The following is a 22,103-nucleotide window of genomic DNA, read 5'->3' as shown; positions in this document are numbered from 1 at the left end:
TGAGAACAATGGCTAGCAGGCTTTGTTCCCGCCTTTTGTTCTTCAGAACGCCGAAACCCCGTTGGCTGCCATCACAACCATTTTCAAGGTCAAAATTCACACCTCTTTCCATATATAATCATTCTCTGAAATTTAAATGAAAATAAGAAGGGAAAAAACCCATTTCATTTGCAGGTCAGAATCTCTTCTAATCCCGCTGGTAAGCTCTTGTACAAGTCATCTTAGCGGCGGATTTTATCCAAATTTTCAAGGTAAGGTTCCTGCTCTCTTACGTCTAAACTTCTTGATTTTATCTCTTGAATGTATGTGAAGAAGCCATGAAGCTGGAACGATGAAATAGGTGCAGATATGGGATGTAGTCAATGTGTTTGTAAAAAGTACTAATAGAAAGTATTTCTATTCATTTGCGTGTAAAATGTCTTTTTTTTCCTGATACCCATTTCTTGAATTTATATATTGAATGCATGTGAAGAAGCCATTAGTCTTTGTAGATGGTTATTTTGAATTAGGTGCTAATATGGAATGGAGTCAATGTGTTTGTAAAAAGTACTTACAGAAAGAAGAAGCTTGAGGATTTTTCAGTTAACCCTTTTTAGATGTTCATATTGTGTTTCTCTTGTGACCATTAATCCTGAACTTCTGCGTGGATTCATTGTTTAAAACGACTTAAGTTTTGGTTATTTTGGTTCGGTTTACTCAGTTTGAAAATTGATTTATTTGATTAGTTTAGTTGGTTACCGTTGTTTTTCAAAATTGATCGCCTAAGCTGGTATGATTGGTTTTCAAAATTTTGATATTAAACAAACCGAATGGATTGAATGCTCATCCCTGCATTGTTGAATGTTTGGCAGTGTTGCGATCGTATGCTAAAACATTACGATCTCTTTGGGAGCAAAACGCCAGGCGATGAAGATTTCAGGAAGGCCTGGCAGAAAGAGATGGATGAAGATGAGACCCTATGGACTGGCAGCGAAGATGAAAGTGATCCCGAAAACGATTCCAAAACCGACGGAAACCGCCTGGAAAGAGAGATACGAAAAGCCAGACAGCAGGCCAAAGATCGTTCGGAGCTAATCGATGCTGATGACAGTGATGAGTTGAGAAGTGTATGGTCGGGAAGCGATGAGGAAAAGACGTTATGGACCGGTAGTGAAGGCGATGATGACGATGACATTCCTACAGAACCTTACCCTAATGAAGCTAGCGATAAGTACATAGACAAACTTTTTGAGTTTGAGGAAAAACCAAAGTACAGGACGATCTCAGAGCTACTGAAATCTGAAAAAGAACCCGAGGAGCTATCCCAGGTAAAAAGCAAGGAAGCTAGCAGTAGAGAATGCGTTGAAGAAGCTCAAGAAAGGACCGGATGGGCGATATACAAATGTTTGGGAAGTGATGAGCGACACCGACATATTAATAGGAGCATTCGAGAACATACTTTCGGGGCCGGAATATGAGGAGCTTCGGAAAGGAGGACCAAAGAAATTGAACATGGAGTTTTTCAAGGATATTCAAGCACGAATGAGGGATCCGAACTATAAGTTCTCGCCGGAGTTGAAGTTGAAACCAAAGAGCAAGCTGGTTCCGAGAAAGAAATGGCAGAAGACACAGTCTAGACGTAGGAAAGCTCAAAAGCGTTAGCAAACACATTTGAATTTGCCTTTACCTATATATTATTTGCATCCCGACTAACAATCTAGTTGAGCGGTACTCTATGAACAGGTAATTTTTTTGGGTATTCGATTAATTTTAATTTAATTTTATAAATATTTATTGTAAAATTTCAACTGAATTTTCTTAATTCAAATGTTTAACTTCATAATTGGTAAAGTCAACTATATTTTTAATATAGTTCTAACTTTTTTTTTTTAAAAAAACATAAATGTCCAAACTATAACGTTTTTCACGAATATGTGTCTAAACTATTTTTTGAATGATCTTGGTGCTTATATTTTACAAACGTTATTACTTTAGATGGTCAGGTTTTAAACACCGTTAATTTTTTCATTAAGTAACACACGCTATATTATGATAATTTTAAAATTTTATTTCTTTTAAAAACTTAAATATATATATATATATATTTAAAAAGCCTACAAGTTTAAAAATCTCCCCCAAACTTTAAAAATCTTAAATCTAATCTCTATATCCATGTCCGTCGCCTTTATTGCCGTCGATTGGACTTCCACCTAACTACACCTCCATTGAAGACTTGTTTCCCGATAAACAATCATCATAACAACGGTGAAATCATGACGAAATCAATCCCGATGAACGCGAAGAAACATCGACCATCTCAAAGAACACGACAACTCCACAGCAAGGACGACGTCGTCCAACTACAGAGATGGCAAGGGAGGTGTTGGAGACGGTGGCTGAAACATAGGTGGAGTTAAGGTTAAAGTTAATATTTGGGAATTTTGGGATTTTTTATAATTTTAGAAAAATAAGTTTTTTTACAAATATTATATTATATATATATTATTTCAAAATTACCAATGTGTGACGTGTGTATTAACATAATTTTTTAACGACGTTATGTCCCCAACACCTAAAGTGGTAACATTTGTAACGGTAGACACCGAAATCATTCAAAAAATAATTTAGGCAACGATATAGTTTGAATACTTATTTTATAATTAATCCTTTAAAAAATAAAAAAATATTTATAAAAGAATTTATTCAAAAGTGAATTAATTAATTAACAATGGATAATAGAATTGGTGGTGGATAAATAAATTTAAAAGTACCATGGCCATATTAATTCTTGAAATTCCAAGTATAGCCTTAAGACTAACCCCAATCACTGGCTTGGCAACGGATCATCCCGCGTGGTTTTATGCTTGCATTAAAGAAGAGTAGCATGGTCATTTCCTTAGTCAAGTCCGTCCTCTATCTTAATTTCAGGAATTTAATCAGTTTATCCTTCCTTTGATTTAATAATTGAAGTTCAATTGATATTATCTAAAGGTTTTCTTTAATTGATCTTATAGTTCAGTGAGTAAAATGATAATTTAATTAGTGATTTAATTGATAATTGTTTATTCAGTGATCACCATTAAATCGATCTTACAGTGTAATGACTAAATAGTTAGTTTACCCTAATTATTATTATTATTATTTTCATAATTAAAAATAAAAAGAAAATCCGATCGACTTTTTACCAAAAAAAGAAGAATAAAAGGGCTTCGTCTATGCTTAATTTCGTCAGATCTGGTTTCCCTCAAATTTTCATTTCTCCATCCCATAAAAAAAGACCATAACTGGGGGGAAAAAGAAATAAGTAAAATAACAAACCTATGTTCTGATTCGAATTTGAAATTATCAGAAAACGAATTTAATTGAATAGAAGGATTTTTCTTTTCTTTTTTAAGTTTATTCTTCGTTGTTGTTTTTCCTCCTTTTTCTTTGTTGAAACTTGAAAATACTTCTGTTATGGCTGACGCCCTCTCTGTGATTCCCGCCTCCGTTCTCCGCAATCTCTCCGATAAGCTATACGAGAAACGGAAGAATGCGGCGCTTGAGGTTCATCTTTTATGTGAATTTCCTTGGACTTTGATTTTTGGATTGTGAGTTGCTTAAATTTTTTTGTTACCGTTATTTTAATAATTACATGTTTAGGTTGAAGGAATTGTGAAACAGCTGGCGGCGTCGGGAGACCATGAGAAGATATCAGCGGTGATCAGTTTGTTGACCACAGAGTTTACATACTCGCCACAAGCCAATCACCGTAAGGTTTGTGCATGATGACTAATTTTTCAGAATTTTGATTTTTTTATAAGATTGTGTATCTATATAATTTAAAATTTGGCTCAGTTTTGTAGAAGTTTGCTGTTGTGTTTATGTAGGGAGGATACTAGGTTTAGCTGCTGCTACTGTTGGGTTGACTTCTGAAGCCTCCCAACATCTTGAGGTAAGGATTAATTTGCATTTGAATACTGTCTATTAACATGTTTAAATCTTGGTAGAAACATGTATAGAATAATGTTTACCGTGGCATTGTTAGAAGCATGTATAGAATTGGAAACAGGACACTTAAAAGAATTGAGACTCTAGGCTATTTCATGCAGTTAGAAAGGTTCCAAATCTTTCTCGAGTAGAATGCAGAGTAATGTTTTTAAAAAAAAAATGTTGCTCTTACATCGGATGATTATTCTTTTCCTGTGTTCATAAAAGTGTCAGTTTTTATCTCAGTTGTTTACTTTATTAACTTGTTTCTCTTTTCTTCTTTTGTATACGTTTTAGTGATTAGTTTGCTTTTGATGTAATCTGCCAGCAAATTGTGCCACCAGTGCTTAATTCTTTTTCTGACCAAGATAGCTGGGTTCGTTATTATGCTTGTGAAGCTCTATATAACATTGCAAAGGTGAAAGGAGATTGGTTAGCTTATGATTTTTAATTTTTCGTCAGTTATTGCTTTATTGACTAATGATCTCATATGCTGTACAGGTTGTTCGAGGAGATTTTATCATATTCTTTAATCAGATATTTGATGCTCTATGCAAGCTATCGGCTGATTCAGCTGCCAATGTGCAGAGTGCTGCTCACCTTTTGGACAGGCTAGTGAAGGTTAATAATTGCTCCCTCATCTAAATTTTGCATCTCGGTAATTATGTGAAATGTGGGATTTATTGCTCTTCTATTTTGCCATGTGAAACAGGACATTGTTACTGAAAGTGACCAGTTCAGGTGTGCTTTATTGCCATCCAATTTCACTCCATGAATCTCGTCATATTTACAGGTCTTGATCAAGATTTTTGGGAACTATTTTTAAATTTTTAATGTTATTTTGTTTCTTTGTTTTCAGTATTGAAGAATTTATACCATTGTTGAGAGAGCGCATGAATGTCCTGAATCCCTTTGTCCGTCAGTTTTTGGTTGGATGGATAACAGTACTGGATAGTGTTCCAGATATTGACATGTTGGGTTTCCTACCTGATTTTCTTGATGGTAATAAAAATTTGATCTTCTAAACTAATTTACTACTTCTCTATGAAATGTTGTTTTGATTAACTAGCTGTTAACTTTCAGGTTTGTTTAATATGTTAAGTGATTCTAGTCATGAAATACGGCAACAAGCTGATTCAGCACTTTCGGAGTTTCTCCAAGAGATTAAGAACTCCCCAGTAAGTTTTCTACTAGTATTTTGTTCTTTGACTGCTTGATTGTTTTCGTGAGTGCTTATTTTTAAGTATTTTATGCCATTACTATCTTCTCCACACATCTTTATGGAAATTACTTGATTGATGCCTAAACATTTTAGTAAAAAAAGTTACGCCATTTATATGTATCACTTACCAAAGTATTTCTCTTAAAAATTAAATATTTTGTTCATTTTGTAATTTTCTGACTCAAGCAGTGCTACTCTTGAAGTCTGTAGATTATGGTCGCATGGCTGAAATACTGGTGCAAAGGGCAGCTTCTCCAGATGAATTCACTCGGTTAACAGCCATCACTTGGGTAAGTAGAGTTAAACTTTGGTTACAATGTAAAAAAGATTTGTAAAGCATAAAAGGATAAATATCTTGATAGTGGATTGTTCCCCTCATCAATATATTTGCCCATACTATCATATTCTCTATTTATCCCATCTGGTACTCTCACATTTTTTTTATAAGAATTTCAGGCCTCATTAAAAAACCCCTTCTTGATTAATGGAGCTTGTAGAGAAGCTCCTTAATCAGCGGAAGGAGGAAAAGAGTGCCTTAGGATTTTATTGAACAATAAAATTACATAAGATACAACCAACAATACAACCGACAAAACCACCCCAACAGAACCAAATAAGCTGGAAACACCCATAAAACACCCTAACTAAAAACACAAAATCAGCGAAAACAACACTAGTAATCCCCTTACAAAACACATAAAATCCATACACCACCCTAAACAGCCATCAACAACTTTACTGACTTAGCCTATGCCTTCTTTTGCTAAGGCATCAGCCTCTAAATTGGCTGTCCTACTAACCCATCTAACAACACCTTCAAAGGCCTTAAGCCTATGAGCAATATCTTTAATCAAGAAGGCATATACAACAGGACATAATTCATCCCCCTTTATCCAATCCACAGCCATCTTATTATCACTCTCTATAATCCGACGGTCCTTGATCCTCTGTCGATAGTTTGCAAAGAAAGACAACCCCATAAGAATAGCCTTTAACTCCATCAACGTAGGAGGTCCCGGACCAGCAGTTTCCTTGAAATAGCCTATAGTAAAACCTGAGGAATCTTTTAGAACTCCTCCTAACCCGCTTTTCTTCCAATCCCTTGTAGTGGCGGCATCAACGTTTAATTTAACAAAACCCAAAGGAGGAGGAGACCAAAGTAAAGTAGGAGAAATCTGAGTAGAGCGAAGAGAAAACAAGTCCCCAAGAGAAGGATCGGAAATGAGTGAGTCCTTAGGAATAGACACATCTTTATACTTTGCTAAGAAACAAGAAGCAAGTCTAAACCTTGCTAAAAAGAAGAATTCTGCCTTATCAAACTTCCCCCCTTCAAACACCACAAAATTCCTCATTTTCCAAGTGGTCTACAGAACGACCCCTGGAATAAAAGGGCAAATCAAAGAGTTAGACTTTAAACCATCCCAAGCTAGAAAGAAACTTTTAGCGTCCGCTGGTAAAACATAACAAATCCTCCAAAAACTTAAAAACTTATTCCAAAGGGACCATACCATCGAACAAGAGAAAAACAAATGAGAGGGAGACTCATCCGACATCTTGCTTAGGGGACAGAACACATCTTCAATTCCTTGAGCACCTCTTCTGACAAGTTCAGTCCTAACAGCCAGCTTCCCATGAGCGATCTGCCAAAGAAAACACTCTACTCTTGGAGGTAGTAGACCTCTCCAAATGATCTTCTTCCAGAAAAAGACCTCCTCCAATCCCAAGTCTCCAATGAACCTAGATTAACAACTGATCTAACAGTAAAAACCCCATCCCCAGTACCTTTCCAGATCACACAATCAGGAAATTTCGAAGAGAGTGAAAATTTTGTAATGATAGCCAACAAGTTAGACCATTGTTCAAGTTCCCAGTCATGAAGATTTCTTCTGAACTTGACATCCCAAGTCCAAACGGAAGAGATATACTCCCCAAATTCAGATAATTTCCCAAATTGATTTAAGGAAATAGAAAATAGTCTCGGAAAAATGACATCAAGTGGATGATCCATAGCCCAAATATCTTGCCAAAATCGAATATTTTTAGCATCACCAACATGAAAACTACTCATGCTTCTAAACTTAGTGCCGAAGAAATCTTCTTTAAAATAATTATTTAGCAGTGATCTCCAAATCCAGGATACCTTAGGTGGAAGCTTACTGTCCAGAGTTAAAACTGAAGAATCGAGTCTATATTTGGCACAAACAACTTCCCTCCAAACTGAGTCCCTATCATTTGCAAACCTCCAAGTCCATTTCCCCAAAAGCGCTCTATTCATCAAGTTAAGATTAAGAACTCCTAAGCCCCCTTCACTCATCGGCTTACTAACATTGGACCAGCTAACCCAGTGAATTTTTCTAATGCCATTTCCCCCTCCCCATAGGAAATTAGACATAATAGAGTTAAGGGTTTTAAGAACAGAAGCTGGAATTTTAAATATGGAAAGATAATATGTAGGAAGCGAACATAGAACCGCCTTAATTAACACTAGTCTCCTTGCTAAAGAGAGAGATGTTGCTTTCCACTCGGATAACTTGTTAAAAAAATTATTAATGACAGGTTCCCAAATAGCTGCAGAATTTCTAGTAGCACCTAGGGGAAGTCCTAGATATTCAGAAGGAAATCTCCCAATTGAACATCCAATAGAAGTAGCCCATTCCAGCAGTTCTTCCTTATTAACATTCACACCAAACAATTTACTCTTCTTCAAATTCAGCTGTAGACCAGAAACTAATTGAAAAACTCGAAGCACCCTTTTGACATTCTGAATTTGCATCTTCGAAGCACTAGAAAATATAATAAGATCATCCGCAAACTGTAAATGTGACACATTTACAAACCCCTGTTCTCTGCCAATCACCATTCCAGAAAACAAACCCTATGACACTGCCCTTCGAATCAATAGATTAAGTAGCTCCCCTACTAAATTAAACAACAAAGGAGACATCGAACAACCCTGTTGAAGACCTTTAGCCATTGAGAATTCTTCAGAAGAAACTCCATTTACAAGAACCGAAACAAAAGTTGTGGTTACACACTGCTCAATTCAGCCCCTCCATCTGGACCCGAATCTCATTTTCTCCATTAATTTAAATAAAATAGACCACTCAACAGAGTCGTAAGTTTTCTTGAAATCAACCTTGAATACACAGCCCTTGAGTCCATTTTTTCTCCAATAATCCACTCCTTCATTAGCAATTAAAGAACAGTCCAGAATATGTCTACCCGGTATGAAGGCAAACTGAGTTGGGCTAATGATGTCTGAAATGCAACCCCTCAATCTCCTCGACAAACACTTAGAAATGATCTTATACAACCCACCAACTAGGCTAATTGACCTAAAGTCGTCTAGACCACCAATGTTAGAGACCTTTGGAATGAGAGTGATAAAGGTATGATTAATCCCATGTTCCCATTCTTTCCCCAAATAAAAATCATGAAAAAATTTCATAATATCAACCTTGAGGACCTGTCAAAATCTTTTGAAGAAGCCCATATTTAAACCATCCGGTCCCGGTGCTTTATTACTATCACAAGATTGTATAGTCTCCCAGATTTCCTCCTCTGAAAATTCCTTCTCTAAACTTAGATTCTGCTCAACTGAAATACTAGGAAAAATCAACCTGATCTCTTCCACCTCTAAAGTCGAATGCTCGTTGAAAATCTTAAAGAAGTGGTCCCTAATAGTGGTCTTAATGACAGAAGGTTGTTGAATAACATTATCCCCGATATTCAAGGCATTCAAAGCATTCCTCCTCTTCCTAATCGAAGCACAATTATGAAAAAATCTTGTATTTCTATCTCCATCTTCTATCCATTTTGACCTGGACTTTTGGAACCAGATTTGCTCCTCTATTTTATATAGTCTCCACAATTCTGTTCTTGCTGAAACTAACTCTGCTGCCATTCCACTGTTAACACCATCCTGTAACTGTTGAATATCCAATTCTAGGTTGTGGATCATCGATTCTAAGGCTAAGATACTAGCCCCAGGAAATTGGTCCCTACTGCCCACCCAATTCTTGATAGCAGTTTTTGTATTTCTCAGTATACTATAAATTCCAGCCTTCCTCTGCTGATTCTTCCTTTCTTGAATAGAAGATCTGACCAAATCCTCAAACCCAACTTCTTCCATGAGATAGTTAAAAAGTTTAAAAGGCTTTTTACCCCAATTGACACCTCCATTCTCCAGCATAATAACATTATGGTCTGAAAGAGATCTAGGCAGTAAGGTTTGCACCAAATCAGGAAATGCTCCAAGAAATTGGCCATCAACCAAAAATCGGTCCAATCTAACATGTGTAGGGGTATCTTGATTATTGCACCAAGTAAACCTTCCTCCATTTAAAGGTAAATCAATTAAGCCTGTTTGCAGCATAAAAAGATTGAATATCCTCATTGAATTCCTGTTCTGAGTTCTTCTTCTTCCGATCTTCTCTCCATCATGTAAATAAACATTAAAGTCCTCCCCTACACAAATAGGAGCCCTCTGACCACTTATGAACATGCTCAACTCTTCAAAAAAATATTTTTCTCCTCCTCTACTGAAGGGCCATAAACATTGATGAAAATACAACTGAAATTATTGAGACGAAATTTTCCGGATAAGACAATGAATCTTCTGTAGATATACTGATTTTCTAATTCGAAAACTTTAACATCCCAACAACTCATTAAACCCCCTGATGAGCCAACCGATGGAGATTCAAGGACTCCATTAAAATAACTAAACCCCTTTCTTCTAAGCATAGATCTAGGAATCTTCTCCATTTTCGTTTCTTGCAGCCAAAGAAACTGTGGGTGATTTTTATCAATTAACCTCTGAATAGCCCTCTGTTTTTCTTTCCTCAATCCTCTCACATTCCATGAAGCAATGATAAAATTAATCTTCATCATTAATTAGTCCACAATCTACATCCCCATCAAGCTCTCCTTGATTAACCTTATTCAAAGCTTTCTCCAAGCTAATAATCTTATCCAGAAAAGCCTCCTTCCCTTGCTTAAAGGACACCCCCAATAACTTGTTGATTTCCCAAGTTGCTAAGGCTTCCTCCACTAAAATCGAAAAATCTGAAGTAGAAACTGTTGAGATTGACACCTGTTCATAAGCTTCCCTTAACAAGCATCTTTTAGCTCTTCTTAAGTCCGAGCCGGAAATGAATCTAGATCTATCACCTTCTGACAACTCTCTTGCAACCTCCACTTCCACTATCTGTTGGACATCTTTTGAGGGCTGAAAATTCTCCTCCTTATTGGTCCAATCCTCCTCTCTTTCAGGAGTAACATTCAGAACATTCCCATGCCAGAATTTCCTACTCGTCGACCTTGAATAAAACCTCTTATAGCTGCTTGTTTTCTTTCTCTCTAACGGGACACTTTTTGAAGACAACAATCTTTTATTTCTGTACCGCGATCTCCCCCTTGAGAAGCTTTCTGCCATATTTATACTTGGCTCTAACAACATTAACTGCTGCCCAACTTGTCTAACTTTCGCCTGAAGACACTTCTCTGAATTTGACTCATTTCCCTCTTCTTCATTCGAATTTCCAGAGTTAACATTTTTGTGCTTGAGGATCATTTTGCCAAACTTGTCAATATTAATTGCTGGACCAGCTGGAATAATTTTTGAGCCAACAAGCCCAGAAAATCCCTCATTATCTGATTGGGCCTGTGATTCAAAATCAGAAAATTTTGACTTTCTAATTCCTAAGCCGGCATAATCACCAACTTTTATACTCCCAATACTCTGACTTTCTGACAGTCCACCATTAATGCCATTCCTATCTATAGAAAGTCTACTGAGCTGTTTTTCCCCACCAACAACCCCAGAAACAGAAAAGCCTCTATTGTCAAACCAGCTGTCAAATTTTTGCGGAAAATCTTCTGCTGAAACATCTATATCATTCCCACTTTCTGACATCAATTTGAATTCTTCCTCTACAGTGACCTTCTCTCCATAACGTCCCTCACTGTGAACTTCCACCGGAGAGTTGCCAAAAAAAGAACTTGAAGATTGGCACGCCGATCCCACCTTGATGCACACTTTAAATGATCTTCCATAGGAACCCAGAGAGATCACCTCCGGAACATCAAAACAACTTTCCACCCTTAATAAAATTTCGCCGTTGTGAGGTCTTCTTTTATCCTAGTGGCTTCATGAATGTCAACAACTATCCCCCATCTCCCTGCTATTTGTTCGAAGAACTGATCATTCCAGCATAACAGAGGGACCCCCACTAGTTCCACCAAACAAAAGGCCATTGGGACACCATAATCATTCAACAAAGGGGCTAATCGATCAAACCATAACTCTAGTTCTTCTTTCCTCTTCAGCCAAGTATCCCTCATCTCTTCCGATGAATTAAAGACAATCACACAAGAATTCCACACATGTCCCCATCTGATAATTTTGACTTTGAGACCCTCTTTAAATAGCGCCTTCTTGACTAACTCAATCTGCAATGAGTGCTTAATAATCCCCGTTAATGACCTTTTAACCCAATTGGAACTTTCAGAAGGAATATGCATTTCCAAAGTATTTTTCTTCACTTTCCCCCTATGAATATCTTCGGATGAAATCGCCTTATTTCCCATTGCACTTCTGTTTGACAACAAAGCCTCTTTGTAAGACCTAGTATCCCTACAACAATTGTTTAAAACTTTCGCCTGATGGGAATTGGATGTTCCAGCAATGTTCTGACTGAGGACCTTCATTGTAGCAACCTTCCTTCCCTCAGACCAGGAAGAAGCTCCCTTATATCTTGCAGGACCAACTGAAATCTTTCTCCCATCTATCAGAACACCATTTAAGGCCTCGACTGCCCTCTTCAACCCATCCTCACTCTTAAACTGAACAAAAGCAAACGTTGAAAATTTGTATTTTGGGTTCCTAGTGACTTTGGGAATGAAAACTCTCTCAATAGAACCATGTACTATGAAAATATCCCTTAATGAACGTCGGGACACCCTCCTACTAAGATTTTCGATGAACACCGTCCAGTTCTCATCGGAGACTGACTTTCCTTTGAGACTCTCCCTCTCTACGTTTTGCTCTCTCTCTCTCTCATCTTTTCCTTTTCTATCATTTTTAAGGCATAAGTCTATTATTCTCTCACATTGATTTTCTGGTTGTACAGATGAATGAGTTTGTAAAACTTGGTGGAGACCAGCTTGTTCCTTATTATGCTGACATACTGGGAGCAATTCTCCCCTGCATATCTGATAAAGAAGAGAAAATTAGAGTGGTAAGCTTTTTATTCTGTATTCTCCTTAATGTATCTTAAATAACTATCTGCAATGTCTTTTAGAAACTCATATGGGTTGTTTCCATAACTATCTGCAATGTCTTTAGAAACTCATTTGGAGTTCTTTCCTTTGTGTTAATTTTGTTTGTGTTTATATTTTCTTATTAGGTTGCTCGTGAAACCAATGAGGAGCTTCGTTCAATCAAGGGTGAGCCTGAAGAAGCCTTTAATGTGGGAGCCATTCTATCCATTGCAAGGAGGTGTAGTTTTTGTTACCTGAAAAAATTCTAGGTTTGAAATTTTACTAGCAGTTTGCACTTACTTCTGAAAAATGGCTACATATAACTCTTCTGTATTTGAAGAGCTATAAAGAAGTGCATAAAATTATTACTTGTTTTACTCCTGAAATAATTTCACATTACAATGCTTTTGTAGTGATTACTATATTTTTGATTGAACAGGCAACTGGATAGTGAGTGGGAAGCCACAAGAATTGAAGCGTTGCACTGGATATCAACCCTTTTAGACAGATATCGTTCTGAGGTAATGAGCTTGTTACTTGTGAATTTCATATACATCAGGTGGTGTGCATAATATATATTAGCCTTTTACTATCATCATAGTGATCTTTACTTCCAAAAAATTTCGAGGTCCATGTTTTTATCATTGTTTAAGGGTTTAAAGGCTCTTGTAAAATCTCATATCTTTTATAGGTTGTTTGGCTTTCATGTTTGGTGGAAGCACTGAGCACATGGGTGCTGCATACCTGAAATATTTCCATGTATCAATAAGACCACATTTACCTGTGTAAAGGCATGATAATTTCAATGTAATTCAAAGGAAAAAGTGTATAGGCTCATTTAAAATCCATCATTTGACTTCTATAGTCATTTTAAATTTTATATGACAAATATAGATGATGGTTATTTTTTTTTTACCTAAAACAGGTCTTGTGTTTTCTAAATGACATATTTGACACCCTTTTGAAAGCTCTATCTGACTCTTCTGATGAGGTAAATTTCTGCTGATGCCTTTGTGTTCCATATTTAATTGTTCCATTAAGGATTTTATTTTATTGTATTCCTTTATTCTTGTTCTGTATATAGTATCGCTATAATAGTATAATTACAATAGGATGAGCCCTGTGTGTAACACTTTTGTTTCTTGGGTGAAACTGCTATTGAAACTTATAGCTAAGTCAGCTGGATATAACTTTGTCTTCCCATAAATAGAAAGAGGTGCCTCTGCAAGGGGTTTTCCTTGTCCACATTCCCTACTTTTCCTTCCTCTTTTGGAAGGAGTTGGGGATTAAGGATGAGTCTGGGATGTGCCTGTTATGTTGAAACGTTGGGCTTAAAAAATATCAACAAGGGAAAAAAATGGGTTGGAAGATTATAGTACTTATGAAGAAGTAAAACATTACTATATTATGCTGTGAGTGTGGTTTCTCTTTCTTGGACACAATTAGTTTCATTTCTTGTGTCCCTTTGGTTGTTCTCTTAATTTTGTTATAAAAACATCTATCTTAATCCCTTTTATATTATATTCCATAATTTGGCTCAACTGCTCAAGTTACTACTAGGTAGTGCATTTTCAACTTCTATTATTTAGTTTATTTGGTTTCATTTCTAGTTGTTCTTTTATTGCAATAATTGGTCCTGGTTACTGCTCTCTTTATCTCCAATAGTTATTTTAAAGGCTGAATGGAAGATAATGGGGCAATGCTTAGGAAAAATTTCTTCCTAGGAATGTTTTTGAAACATCTTAGTCATTACTATTACTTAGTCCTTAATTATTCTGCCTTGTATTAAATAGAGTGATGTCTCTTCCTATAAAAAACGTGTTATTTTTCATAAAAATGAAATTATTTTGCTCTCATTAATATAGTTGTTATATGTTTGTCTCATGTTTGTGTATACTAATTTATTTTGCAAATTGAATTTTTACTACCAGGTGGTGCTCCTGGTTCTTGACATTCATGCATGCATAGCACAAGACCCCCCACACTTCCGCCAGCTTGTTGTTTTTCTGGTGCATAATTTCCAGATTGATCATTCTCTCCTGGAGAGGTGATTTTACGCCCCTCAAGCCCCTGTTTTTATATTTTAATATCAAACTGGTTACTCTTATTAGTTGTTTTGTTATGTTGGGCAGTCATGTAGGCTACATGCCCAACTAGCTATAGTTATGATAACTATTTACTTGTGTCTCATTTGTTTCTTTTGCAAACCATACTTGTTTTCTTAGGCGTGGTCCGTTGATAATCCGTAGACTTTGTGTTCTCCTGGGTGCTGAAAGGGTCTACCGTGAGCTATCCACCATACTAGAGGAAGAAGCAGACCTAGACTTTGCATGCATTATGGTTCAGGTTCTGTTGTAATATATTTAAGAATTTAACTAATGAATTATGCTCTTTGGTTAAAGTTATAAATAATGTAACCCCACAACTTTAATATGCGATAGCCTTCACATTGTTATTAAAGAGAAAATAGTTTCGATTTTTTTTCTTTTAATAGCTTGTTATTTCCATCAAGCACTTTAAATTTGATTCTCTTCCATTTCAGGCTTTGAATTTAATTCTGCTTACTTCTTCTGAGCTATCTGAGCTTCGTAAACTTTTGAAACAATCACTGGCTAATGCTTCCGGAAAAGATTTATTTGTTTCTTTATATGCTTCATGGAGCCATTCACCCATGGCAATTATAAGTCTTTGTTTATTAGCTCAGGTAAGAAACTATTTCCTTGAAATGGCTTGCCAATCTCTTATTTTCTTTTGTGGTGGGCGAAGGGGAAGGAGATGTGATCTGGTTCCATCTACTTTCGTGATTGTTAATCTAGTTTTATTTTCTTGATAGATGTATCAGCACGCAAGTGCTGTGATTCAGTCCCTGGTCGAGGAAGATATTAACGTCAAATTCTTGGTTCAGCTTGATAAATTGGTTCACTTGCTCGAAACTCCAATATTCGCTTATCTAAGATTGCAGGTGCATAAATATACTAACTACTTACCTTCCAAATTTGTCCTTTTAATAGCTTTAATATGCTTGATTTGTAGAAAATTGTAACATCGCATGTTCGTTTCAGCAATTCTGAAGCATTATTTGCAATTGAAACTTGGATTTTTGAACGATGGATTTGGATTCTAAATATAGTGTGATAAAACACACAAATGTAACATCGGTAATTATTTTTCAAATTCATGGATTTGCTAGATTACTATTCAGTGGTGGATTTGAAATTCTTAAAATATTTATGATTTTGAAATTCATGTTCTTGTACCTTTCAAAATATTATCATATTGTATCTCAACTAACTTATTCATAACCCATGCATCTCATTTCACAGTTTATACAAATGATATCTAAATTTAGATTTTCGAGCATAGCATAGTTGAATTCATAAAATGTCTTTATAGTTGTATTTTTCTTTGTGAGTAATTGGTTTATTTCTATTTCCCTTTTTTTTTCTTTTGAAGATCCGTTATGTAGTTGGTCCTTTTTTTACTCTATTTTCAGCTTCTTGAACCCGGAAGACATGTATGGTTGCTGAAAGCATTATATGGTCTTTTAATGTTATTTCCACAGGTATGTCTGTATACTTTTTGTTTTACTCCATTTTTGGGTATGATGGGAAACCTCGAGTTCATTCCTGCCTGTAAGAAACTGATGGAACATATACATCGGACATTAATTTTTCATTGTTAAGTTGCTCCGTTTTCTTTATTTAACTGCAGCAAAGTGCCGCATTCAAGATATTGCGAACTCGCTTAAAAACTGTGCCATCATACTCCTTCAATGGTGATCAACTCAAACAAGCATCATCAGGCAACCAGTACTCCCAAATTTTACACGGTGTATCCCAAATAACTTTGGATGGTGACATTACCCATGATAATGGTAATTTACAAAACGACATTGATTTTGCTTCAAGGCTGCGACAGTTTGAGCAAATTCAGCAACAATACCGTTTGCTTGCAGCAAAATCGCAAGCACAATCACAATCACGAAACAGTTCCACTTCGTTATTGAAGGTATGTAAGCTGCTTGTTGAGAGAATCTCGTTTAAATTGTTGTGGATATTATTATAATGGTTGTGGTAGCATACGCCGGTAATCTCTAAATTTATGTTAAAGGAGTGAAATAACTGTAAATTAAATCCATATCATTGTATGTTTGAAGATGGTTGAAAACCCTATGTAACTTGGACTCGGGTTTGAGTTAAAACTATTTTCAAGATTTCCTTGTATTTTGAGTTAAAGCCCTATGCCTATTGCCTATATCGAGCGGGCCTTTTGGGGGGGGGGGGGGTTTATTGCTTAATGAAAAATGCATGTTTAGGCGTCGTCTTAAAGGTTGTAATGTGCTTCTGTTGTTTTGGCGCTAAGAAGCACGCCTCAGCGACTCTGATTTACTATATGCTTTTTCCCGTCTCTTTTATGGCTTTCCACACAATGAGATTCAACTTGTCGTCATTCCTTTATGCAGGAGGGGCCAAAAGCCGAAGAACTCCGGCAGCCTGCAACATCGGACACAAATAGACCCCCTTCGAGATTATCTAAGAAAGGCCCGGGGCAGTCGTACACTTAACCATTGCCATTCATGGTCCGGGTGAGATCCGGTATCTGTTAGTAGCTTGTAAAATTGTATATCATGGTAGTTTGTTTTCATTTAAATTTCATGGTGAATATAAGCTTTGGGGGGTTTGAAAGCTATTCTTTTTTTCCCTTTATAAACAAATACGCCCATGTGGTTGGATTATTTTATTGAAAAAACCACATGGTTTTAGAGGGAGAAAATGAATTTAGAAAAATAGAATTTGTTTGTTGGTGGAATCTTTATAAAATAAGGGAATTTTCTGATTTAATGTACAAAATTTGACACTATTCTTTGCCTGTATTCTCTACATAAATTGATTATTCGTTTGCCGAGGGATCTTTAGACATAAATGAGTGCATTTATTTTGATGAATTAGATTTTTATTATAATAATTGATTGTAGTTATAGTTATTTGGATTTATTGATTATAATAATAATTTAGGATTAAAATCGAACTCTCTTATTGTTTTTTAAACATTATTAGGTAACATTTCAAAATCTTTCGCAAAAATATTTTTTAAAATTACGTGTAAAGTACATACGAGGTTTTTAAATAATGTTTAAATGATTTTTTAAAATGATTCTTAAATTTATTAAATTGTCATAAAATAATTATTATAAAGTTATAAAATAATGAGTAATTTATTATAAATGATCATTAAATTTTATTGAATCGTTATAAAAATAATAATTATTATTTTTTAAATAAGTAAATTATATTCATCCAAAAAAGAATGCAGCTTAGTTGCTACAAAACAAGGTAACTCCCAGATTTTTAGAGCATCCTTTATACTATTTACAATCATATCAACAGAGCGTGAAGAACCCATGAAGTTCCTATGATTACGCTCCTCTCAAATGTAATACAAAAAACCAATCCAAGTGCTTGAGAATCTGCACCCGGAGAGATTTACCCTTCAAGTTATCAATCAGCCATTTGAGTCGATCATCCCAGTTATGCGAGTCAGATCAAATAAATTTATTAAATTATTATAAACTAATTATTAAACTAATCAAATTATATGATCATAAAAATGATAAGTTGACCATTTGTAACATTATAGTAAGTTTAATCATTATTTTTGTAATTTTTAAAGGGTTAAAGGTACACAAATAGTCCCTTGACTATATGGTATTGATTTATTAAGCCTCTCAAATATTAAAAATTACTTAGACTATAGAATGATACTTTGTTGAGTCCCTCAACTATTAAAAGTTATAAAATAGTCTCCCGACTATTCATTATGTTCCAAACTCTTATTTTTCAGTTAAAAAAATATCATTCGTCCGATCTGAACATTAATACGATGATTGAGATATAATAGTCGTTTGAGATTATGTGATCAAATTCTATAATATATCGGTCAACAGGTTAACGTTAAGCTCAGAAGGTCAACAATTTTTTGACGGAAAAGACAAGCTTGAAACATATGAGTAGTCAGAGTGATAATTTTGCAACTTTTGATATTTGAGGGTCTATACAAAGCAACACTCTATAGTTGGAGGACTGTTTTTATCACTTTTAATAGTCAAAAGATTGAATAAAACAATACCCTATAGTCGGAGGACAGTTTGTGTATTTTACCCTTTTTAAAAATTAATGATAAAAATTCACTTGATTATAATTTAAGGGCTTCTAGTACACTATAACCAAATATATATCGAATATATAAAAAAAAGCCAATAATTCTTAATATAATATTTTTTAAAAATAATTTCGTGTATAATACTTTAAAATTATTTCCCGTTAAATATAAAATATTTATTTGATTATTATATAAAAAATAAAATTAGATTTTAATTCATTCGAATACTCCTATTCTTTAGCTTATGAACCAAATAAAAAATAAAAAAAATCACGGGAATACTATAATTTCGATCAATTTTTTTATATATTTTTTTTCTCAGCCCCATTTTTATCTTCTTCTAAAACAGAGATGATTCAATTATCATTTTACAGGGAACAGAAAGAGAAACTCCTTTCTATAAATATATACCTAACCGGTACTCCAGCGTTTGTTAACATTTCCCGTGTCCTATTAGCTTACACATCCAGACCTTGTAAGCAACAACTCCAAATCATCGGTCATTTACACCAAGGTTGGCTCGACGGAATGACCATTCCGTTAAGTAACCCGGACGTCGGTCCGATGAATGGCCATTGCACGGAATAACCGATTCTTCTGTCATTCCGGGTTATTTCGTATTAGCTATTCTTCGCCGTACCTTGCTTTTTTACAATGCTTACAATAAGTGTTTACAAAGCATATATCTTCTCAAGATCAGAATTATAGTCATCCTCATCTGATATATTCGCAGAGTATGACCACGAGAAAGACTTACTCCCGCTCGCTCGTTTATTCGTCTCTGAGAGTCGCTCCGGAAAATCCCGAAACGTTGCCGGAAAACAAAAAAAGCACATGCTAGCAAGCGTTCCGACCAGGATTGGTGCTCCTACGATGGTTATAGTAACAGCCATCCATGAACTACCTTTTCCTACAACCACAAAAGCTATTGATAGAAATGCTCCGCAGGTGCAAGCACAAGCGGCCCACATCAGCTTGTTAACCACTGATACGACCTGTTTCTGAGCCGTTGTGTCCCATGCAACCAACGTGATCTGAACGACAACAACGGCAAGTGATATGAAGAGGGATATAGTGTTCAAGAGGTAGAAAACCTGGAAACCGACATGATCGGCTATGTTAGCCTTCCCAGTATCCGGTCCATCGCTTATGTATTGACCGGGCAAGTTGAAGATGGCCAAGAAAGCTATTGAAGCAAAGAGCACCGCTACGACCGTGATGGAGTTCGTGGTGTTCTGGACTGCTTCTCTGTGAAGTTTCCTAAGTTCTTTGGCGATTCCGGAAACTCTTCGGTTGTTTTCTCGTTTTGTATGAACTGCGAGTGCACCTCGTGCTTAATATCACTCACTGTCCTCTTTAGTTCCATTGCTTCATCTACTTGACCGATATACCTAGCGTGCTTAGCACCAGCCTCAGTTAGAGATTCTTTAATTTCGAGTGCAGATTCTCCATACTGGAGTTTATCTGCCAAATCCATCGCGGTTTCTTGCTGATTATTTACGGGTGTTGACATTGATAGATCTATAAGTTAGCAACAAGCTAACATTCTGCAAAAGGAAGCAGAAAAACAGAACATAAGAAGAGGAAAATAGCCATAATGATGCAGATTACATATCCTCAATATTCGAAATCTCTAGACATGTTACTGAAACTCAGATGTGAGCATGGATATAGCTATGTGTCCAAAACGGGTATATGAATTAGACACGGATTTTGGACAAGGAACTTCAAGAAAAATGAAAGGCTGAAGCAATATATGTGGTTTATCATATATACACAGATACCTGCAGGCGAGATTTCCTCGTAGCTATGTGCAAAGCTGTGTTCCCCTTTTTGTCACGCTCGTTCAGAATGGAGTGATCGGCAAAACAATATATCATCGACTACCACTGGGACACTGACCCTTGACAGCCATATGGAGCGCAGTTTGGCCTTTCTTATCATTGACGCTAACAATTCCATGATCACAATCGATAAGAGCTTTACTATATCGATTAGGCCATACCTAGCGGCCGTATGCAACGCAGTCTTTCATTTTTCCGCACTATCCTTATGCAGCTGGCATCGGCACTCAATATTGCGTTTACCACCTCCAATGACATTTAACAGCTGCAGAATAAAGGGGGCTCGTATTCGTAGAGTCGCATATCTCGCAAAGCTCTGGCCATATCCCCAAAAGTTCCTTCACAATGCCTACAAAATCGTAACAGTCGATCACAGTTTACAAACGACAACGTAAAACATGTTCAATCTACATTAACTATCGTAAATCAAATGGAAGGCTATATCGCAGGGCTGCCCGATTGAATACCAGATTTCAGCTCAAAGTCGATCGTATACTTATGCCGCTATAGATTATCTCGAATCTTAATATACCAAGAAAGATATAAAGTTCTGATGAAGCTACTACAGAGTATTTATCATGGGTGCAGATAGCTCTTCTACTCGAGCTCGTGGTTATCTTGGCTACACGGTTCATCCAAGGCCAAGGCAGAGATCAAAGCAAGAGAAATAGTGAATGATCTTCTGGATACACACAGCAATGACAAATTATATGTTGCTAAATTAAGCTTAATTCCATTTCTAGCTATGTTACTCGAACTCCAGCATGTCGAATATCGGTATGTGTCGAATTCCATATCTAGATATATACACATGATTCATCAAAATTCATCCCTTTCCCACCAACCCCAAGTTCAAAATTCATCAAAATCAAAGCTGAAAACAGTAAAACCATGGATCAGAAATAAAATCATACCCAAATGTCCTAATTTGGCAGCAACATGAAAAGTGTTCATATCAGACTTGGACCTGATCTTAACAATCTCCACATCACAAAACTTGAGCAAATAGCTGAAAATGTCCTGGGAATTGTTCTCGGCAGCAATATACAAACCGGTGGCTCCCGATTCGTTTTGAGCAGCCATAAGATCAGAAACCGTTGATGACCCATCAGCCGGTTCGTCTTTCGTCAACTTATCCAATAACAGCTTCACGGACTCGAGCTCCCCAGATCGAACAGCTGCGAAGAAACACTGCTGTGTTAGGAACGTAAAGGCTTTGATTCCATCACTGCTTCTTCTTCTTCTCCCTCTTGTTTGATCATTTAAAGGGAGTTTTGCGTTGATTTTCAAGCAGCTGTTTCTTTGCTGTAAAGGATAATAGAGAGCTAAATCAATGGTGGGCATTGGATTAATTTATATTGTGGGATTCTATTTTTCAATGCTACTCACTGTAATTGCAACCATGTGACAAGGACGTAAAGTTGATGCTTAAAAAGAAAGAAGCAGGTATAATTTATAAGTATTTGGCTTTATTCGCCATTTACTCGCTTTGATATATAGATCAAGGTCGTCGGTTTTTGAGTTCATAGCTCAGTTTCAACACTTTCCATTACGCCTAGTCTTTAATCATCTATCCTCTTTACTTAATCTTATTCAGATTTAAATGTAATCGTACGCTAGTCATCTTACATATATTTTTACAAGGATAAGAAATTGTCATAACCATA

At 36.0% G+C, this 22,103-nt stretch overlaps 1 protein-coding gene and 2 pseudogenes across 1 annotated transcript; 2 read left to right on the top strand and 1 right to left on the bottom strand.

The window, feature by feature from the left end:
* Window positions 1-858: 858 nt before the first annotated feature.
* LOC120192657 lies at window positions 859-1,661 on the top strand (annotated as a pseudogene).
* Window positions 1,662-3,323: 1,662 nt separating this feature from the next.
* On the top strand, window positions 3,324-17,242 carry LOC120192715 (protein VAC14 homolog). Its single transcript, XM_039195448.1, has 20 exons — window positions 3,324-3,525; window positions 3,622-3,739; window positions 3,828-3,913; window positions 4,277-4,366; window positions 4,450-4,569; window positions 4,661-4,689; window positions 4,808-4,950; window positions 5,032-5,126; window positions 5,374-5,460; window positions 12,304-12,411; window positions 12,580-12,671; window positions 12,873-12,954; window positions 13,359-13,424; window positions 14,365-14,480; window positions 14,659-14,779; window positions 14,976-15,137; window positions 15,267-15,395; window positions 15,927-15,995; window positions 16,145-16,441; window positions 16,896-17,242. The coding sequence occupies exons 1-20, from the start codon at window positions 3,436-3,438 to the stop codon at window positions 16,995-16,997; spliced, it is 2,202 nt and encodes a 733-aa protein (XP_039051379.1). The 5' UTR covers window positions 3,324-3,435; the 3' UTR covers window positions 16,998-17,242.
* A 1,723-nt stretch (window positions 17,243-18,965) lies between these two features.
* On the bottom strand, window positions 18,966-21,795 carry LOC120192706 (annotated as a pseudogene).
* Between the last annotated feature and the right edge of the window lie 308 nt (window positions 21,796-22,103).

Source organism: Hibiscus syriacus, unplaced genomic scaffold (assembly GCF_006381635.1).
Source record: "Hibiscus syriacus cultivar Baekdansim isolate YM2019G1 unplaced genomic scaffold, ASM638163v2 tig00004238_pilon, whole genome shotgun sequence".
Taxonomy (NCBI): Eukaryota; Viridiplantae; Streptophyta; class Magnoliopsida; order Malvales; family Malvaceae; genus Hibiscus; species Hibiscus syriacus.
The sequence above is the reverse complement of the archived record's forward strand: the minus strand, read 5'-3'. Positions and strand labels throughout refer to the sequence as shown.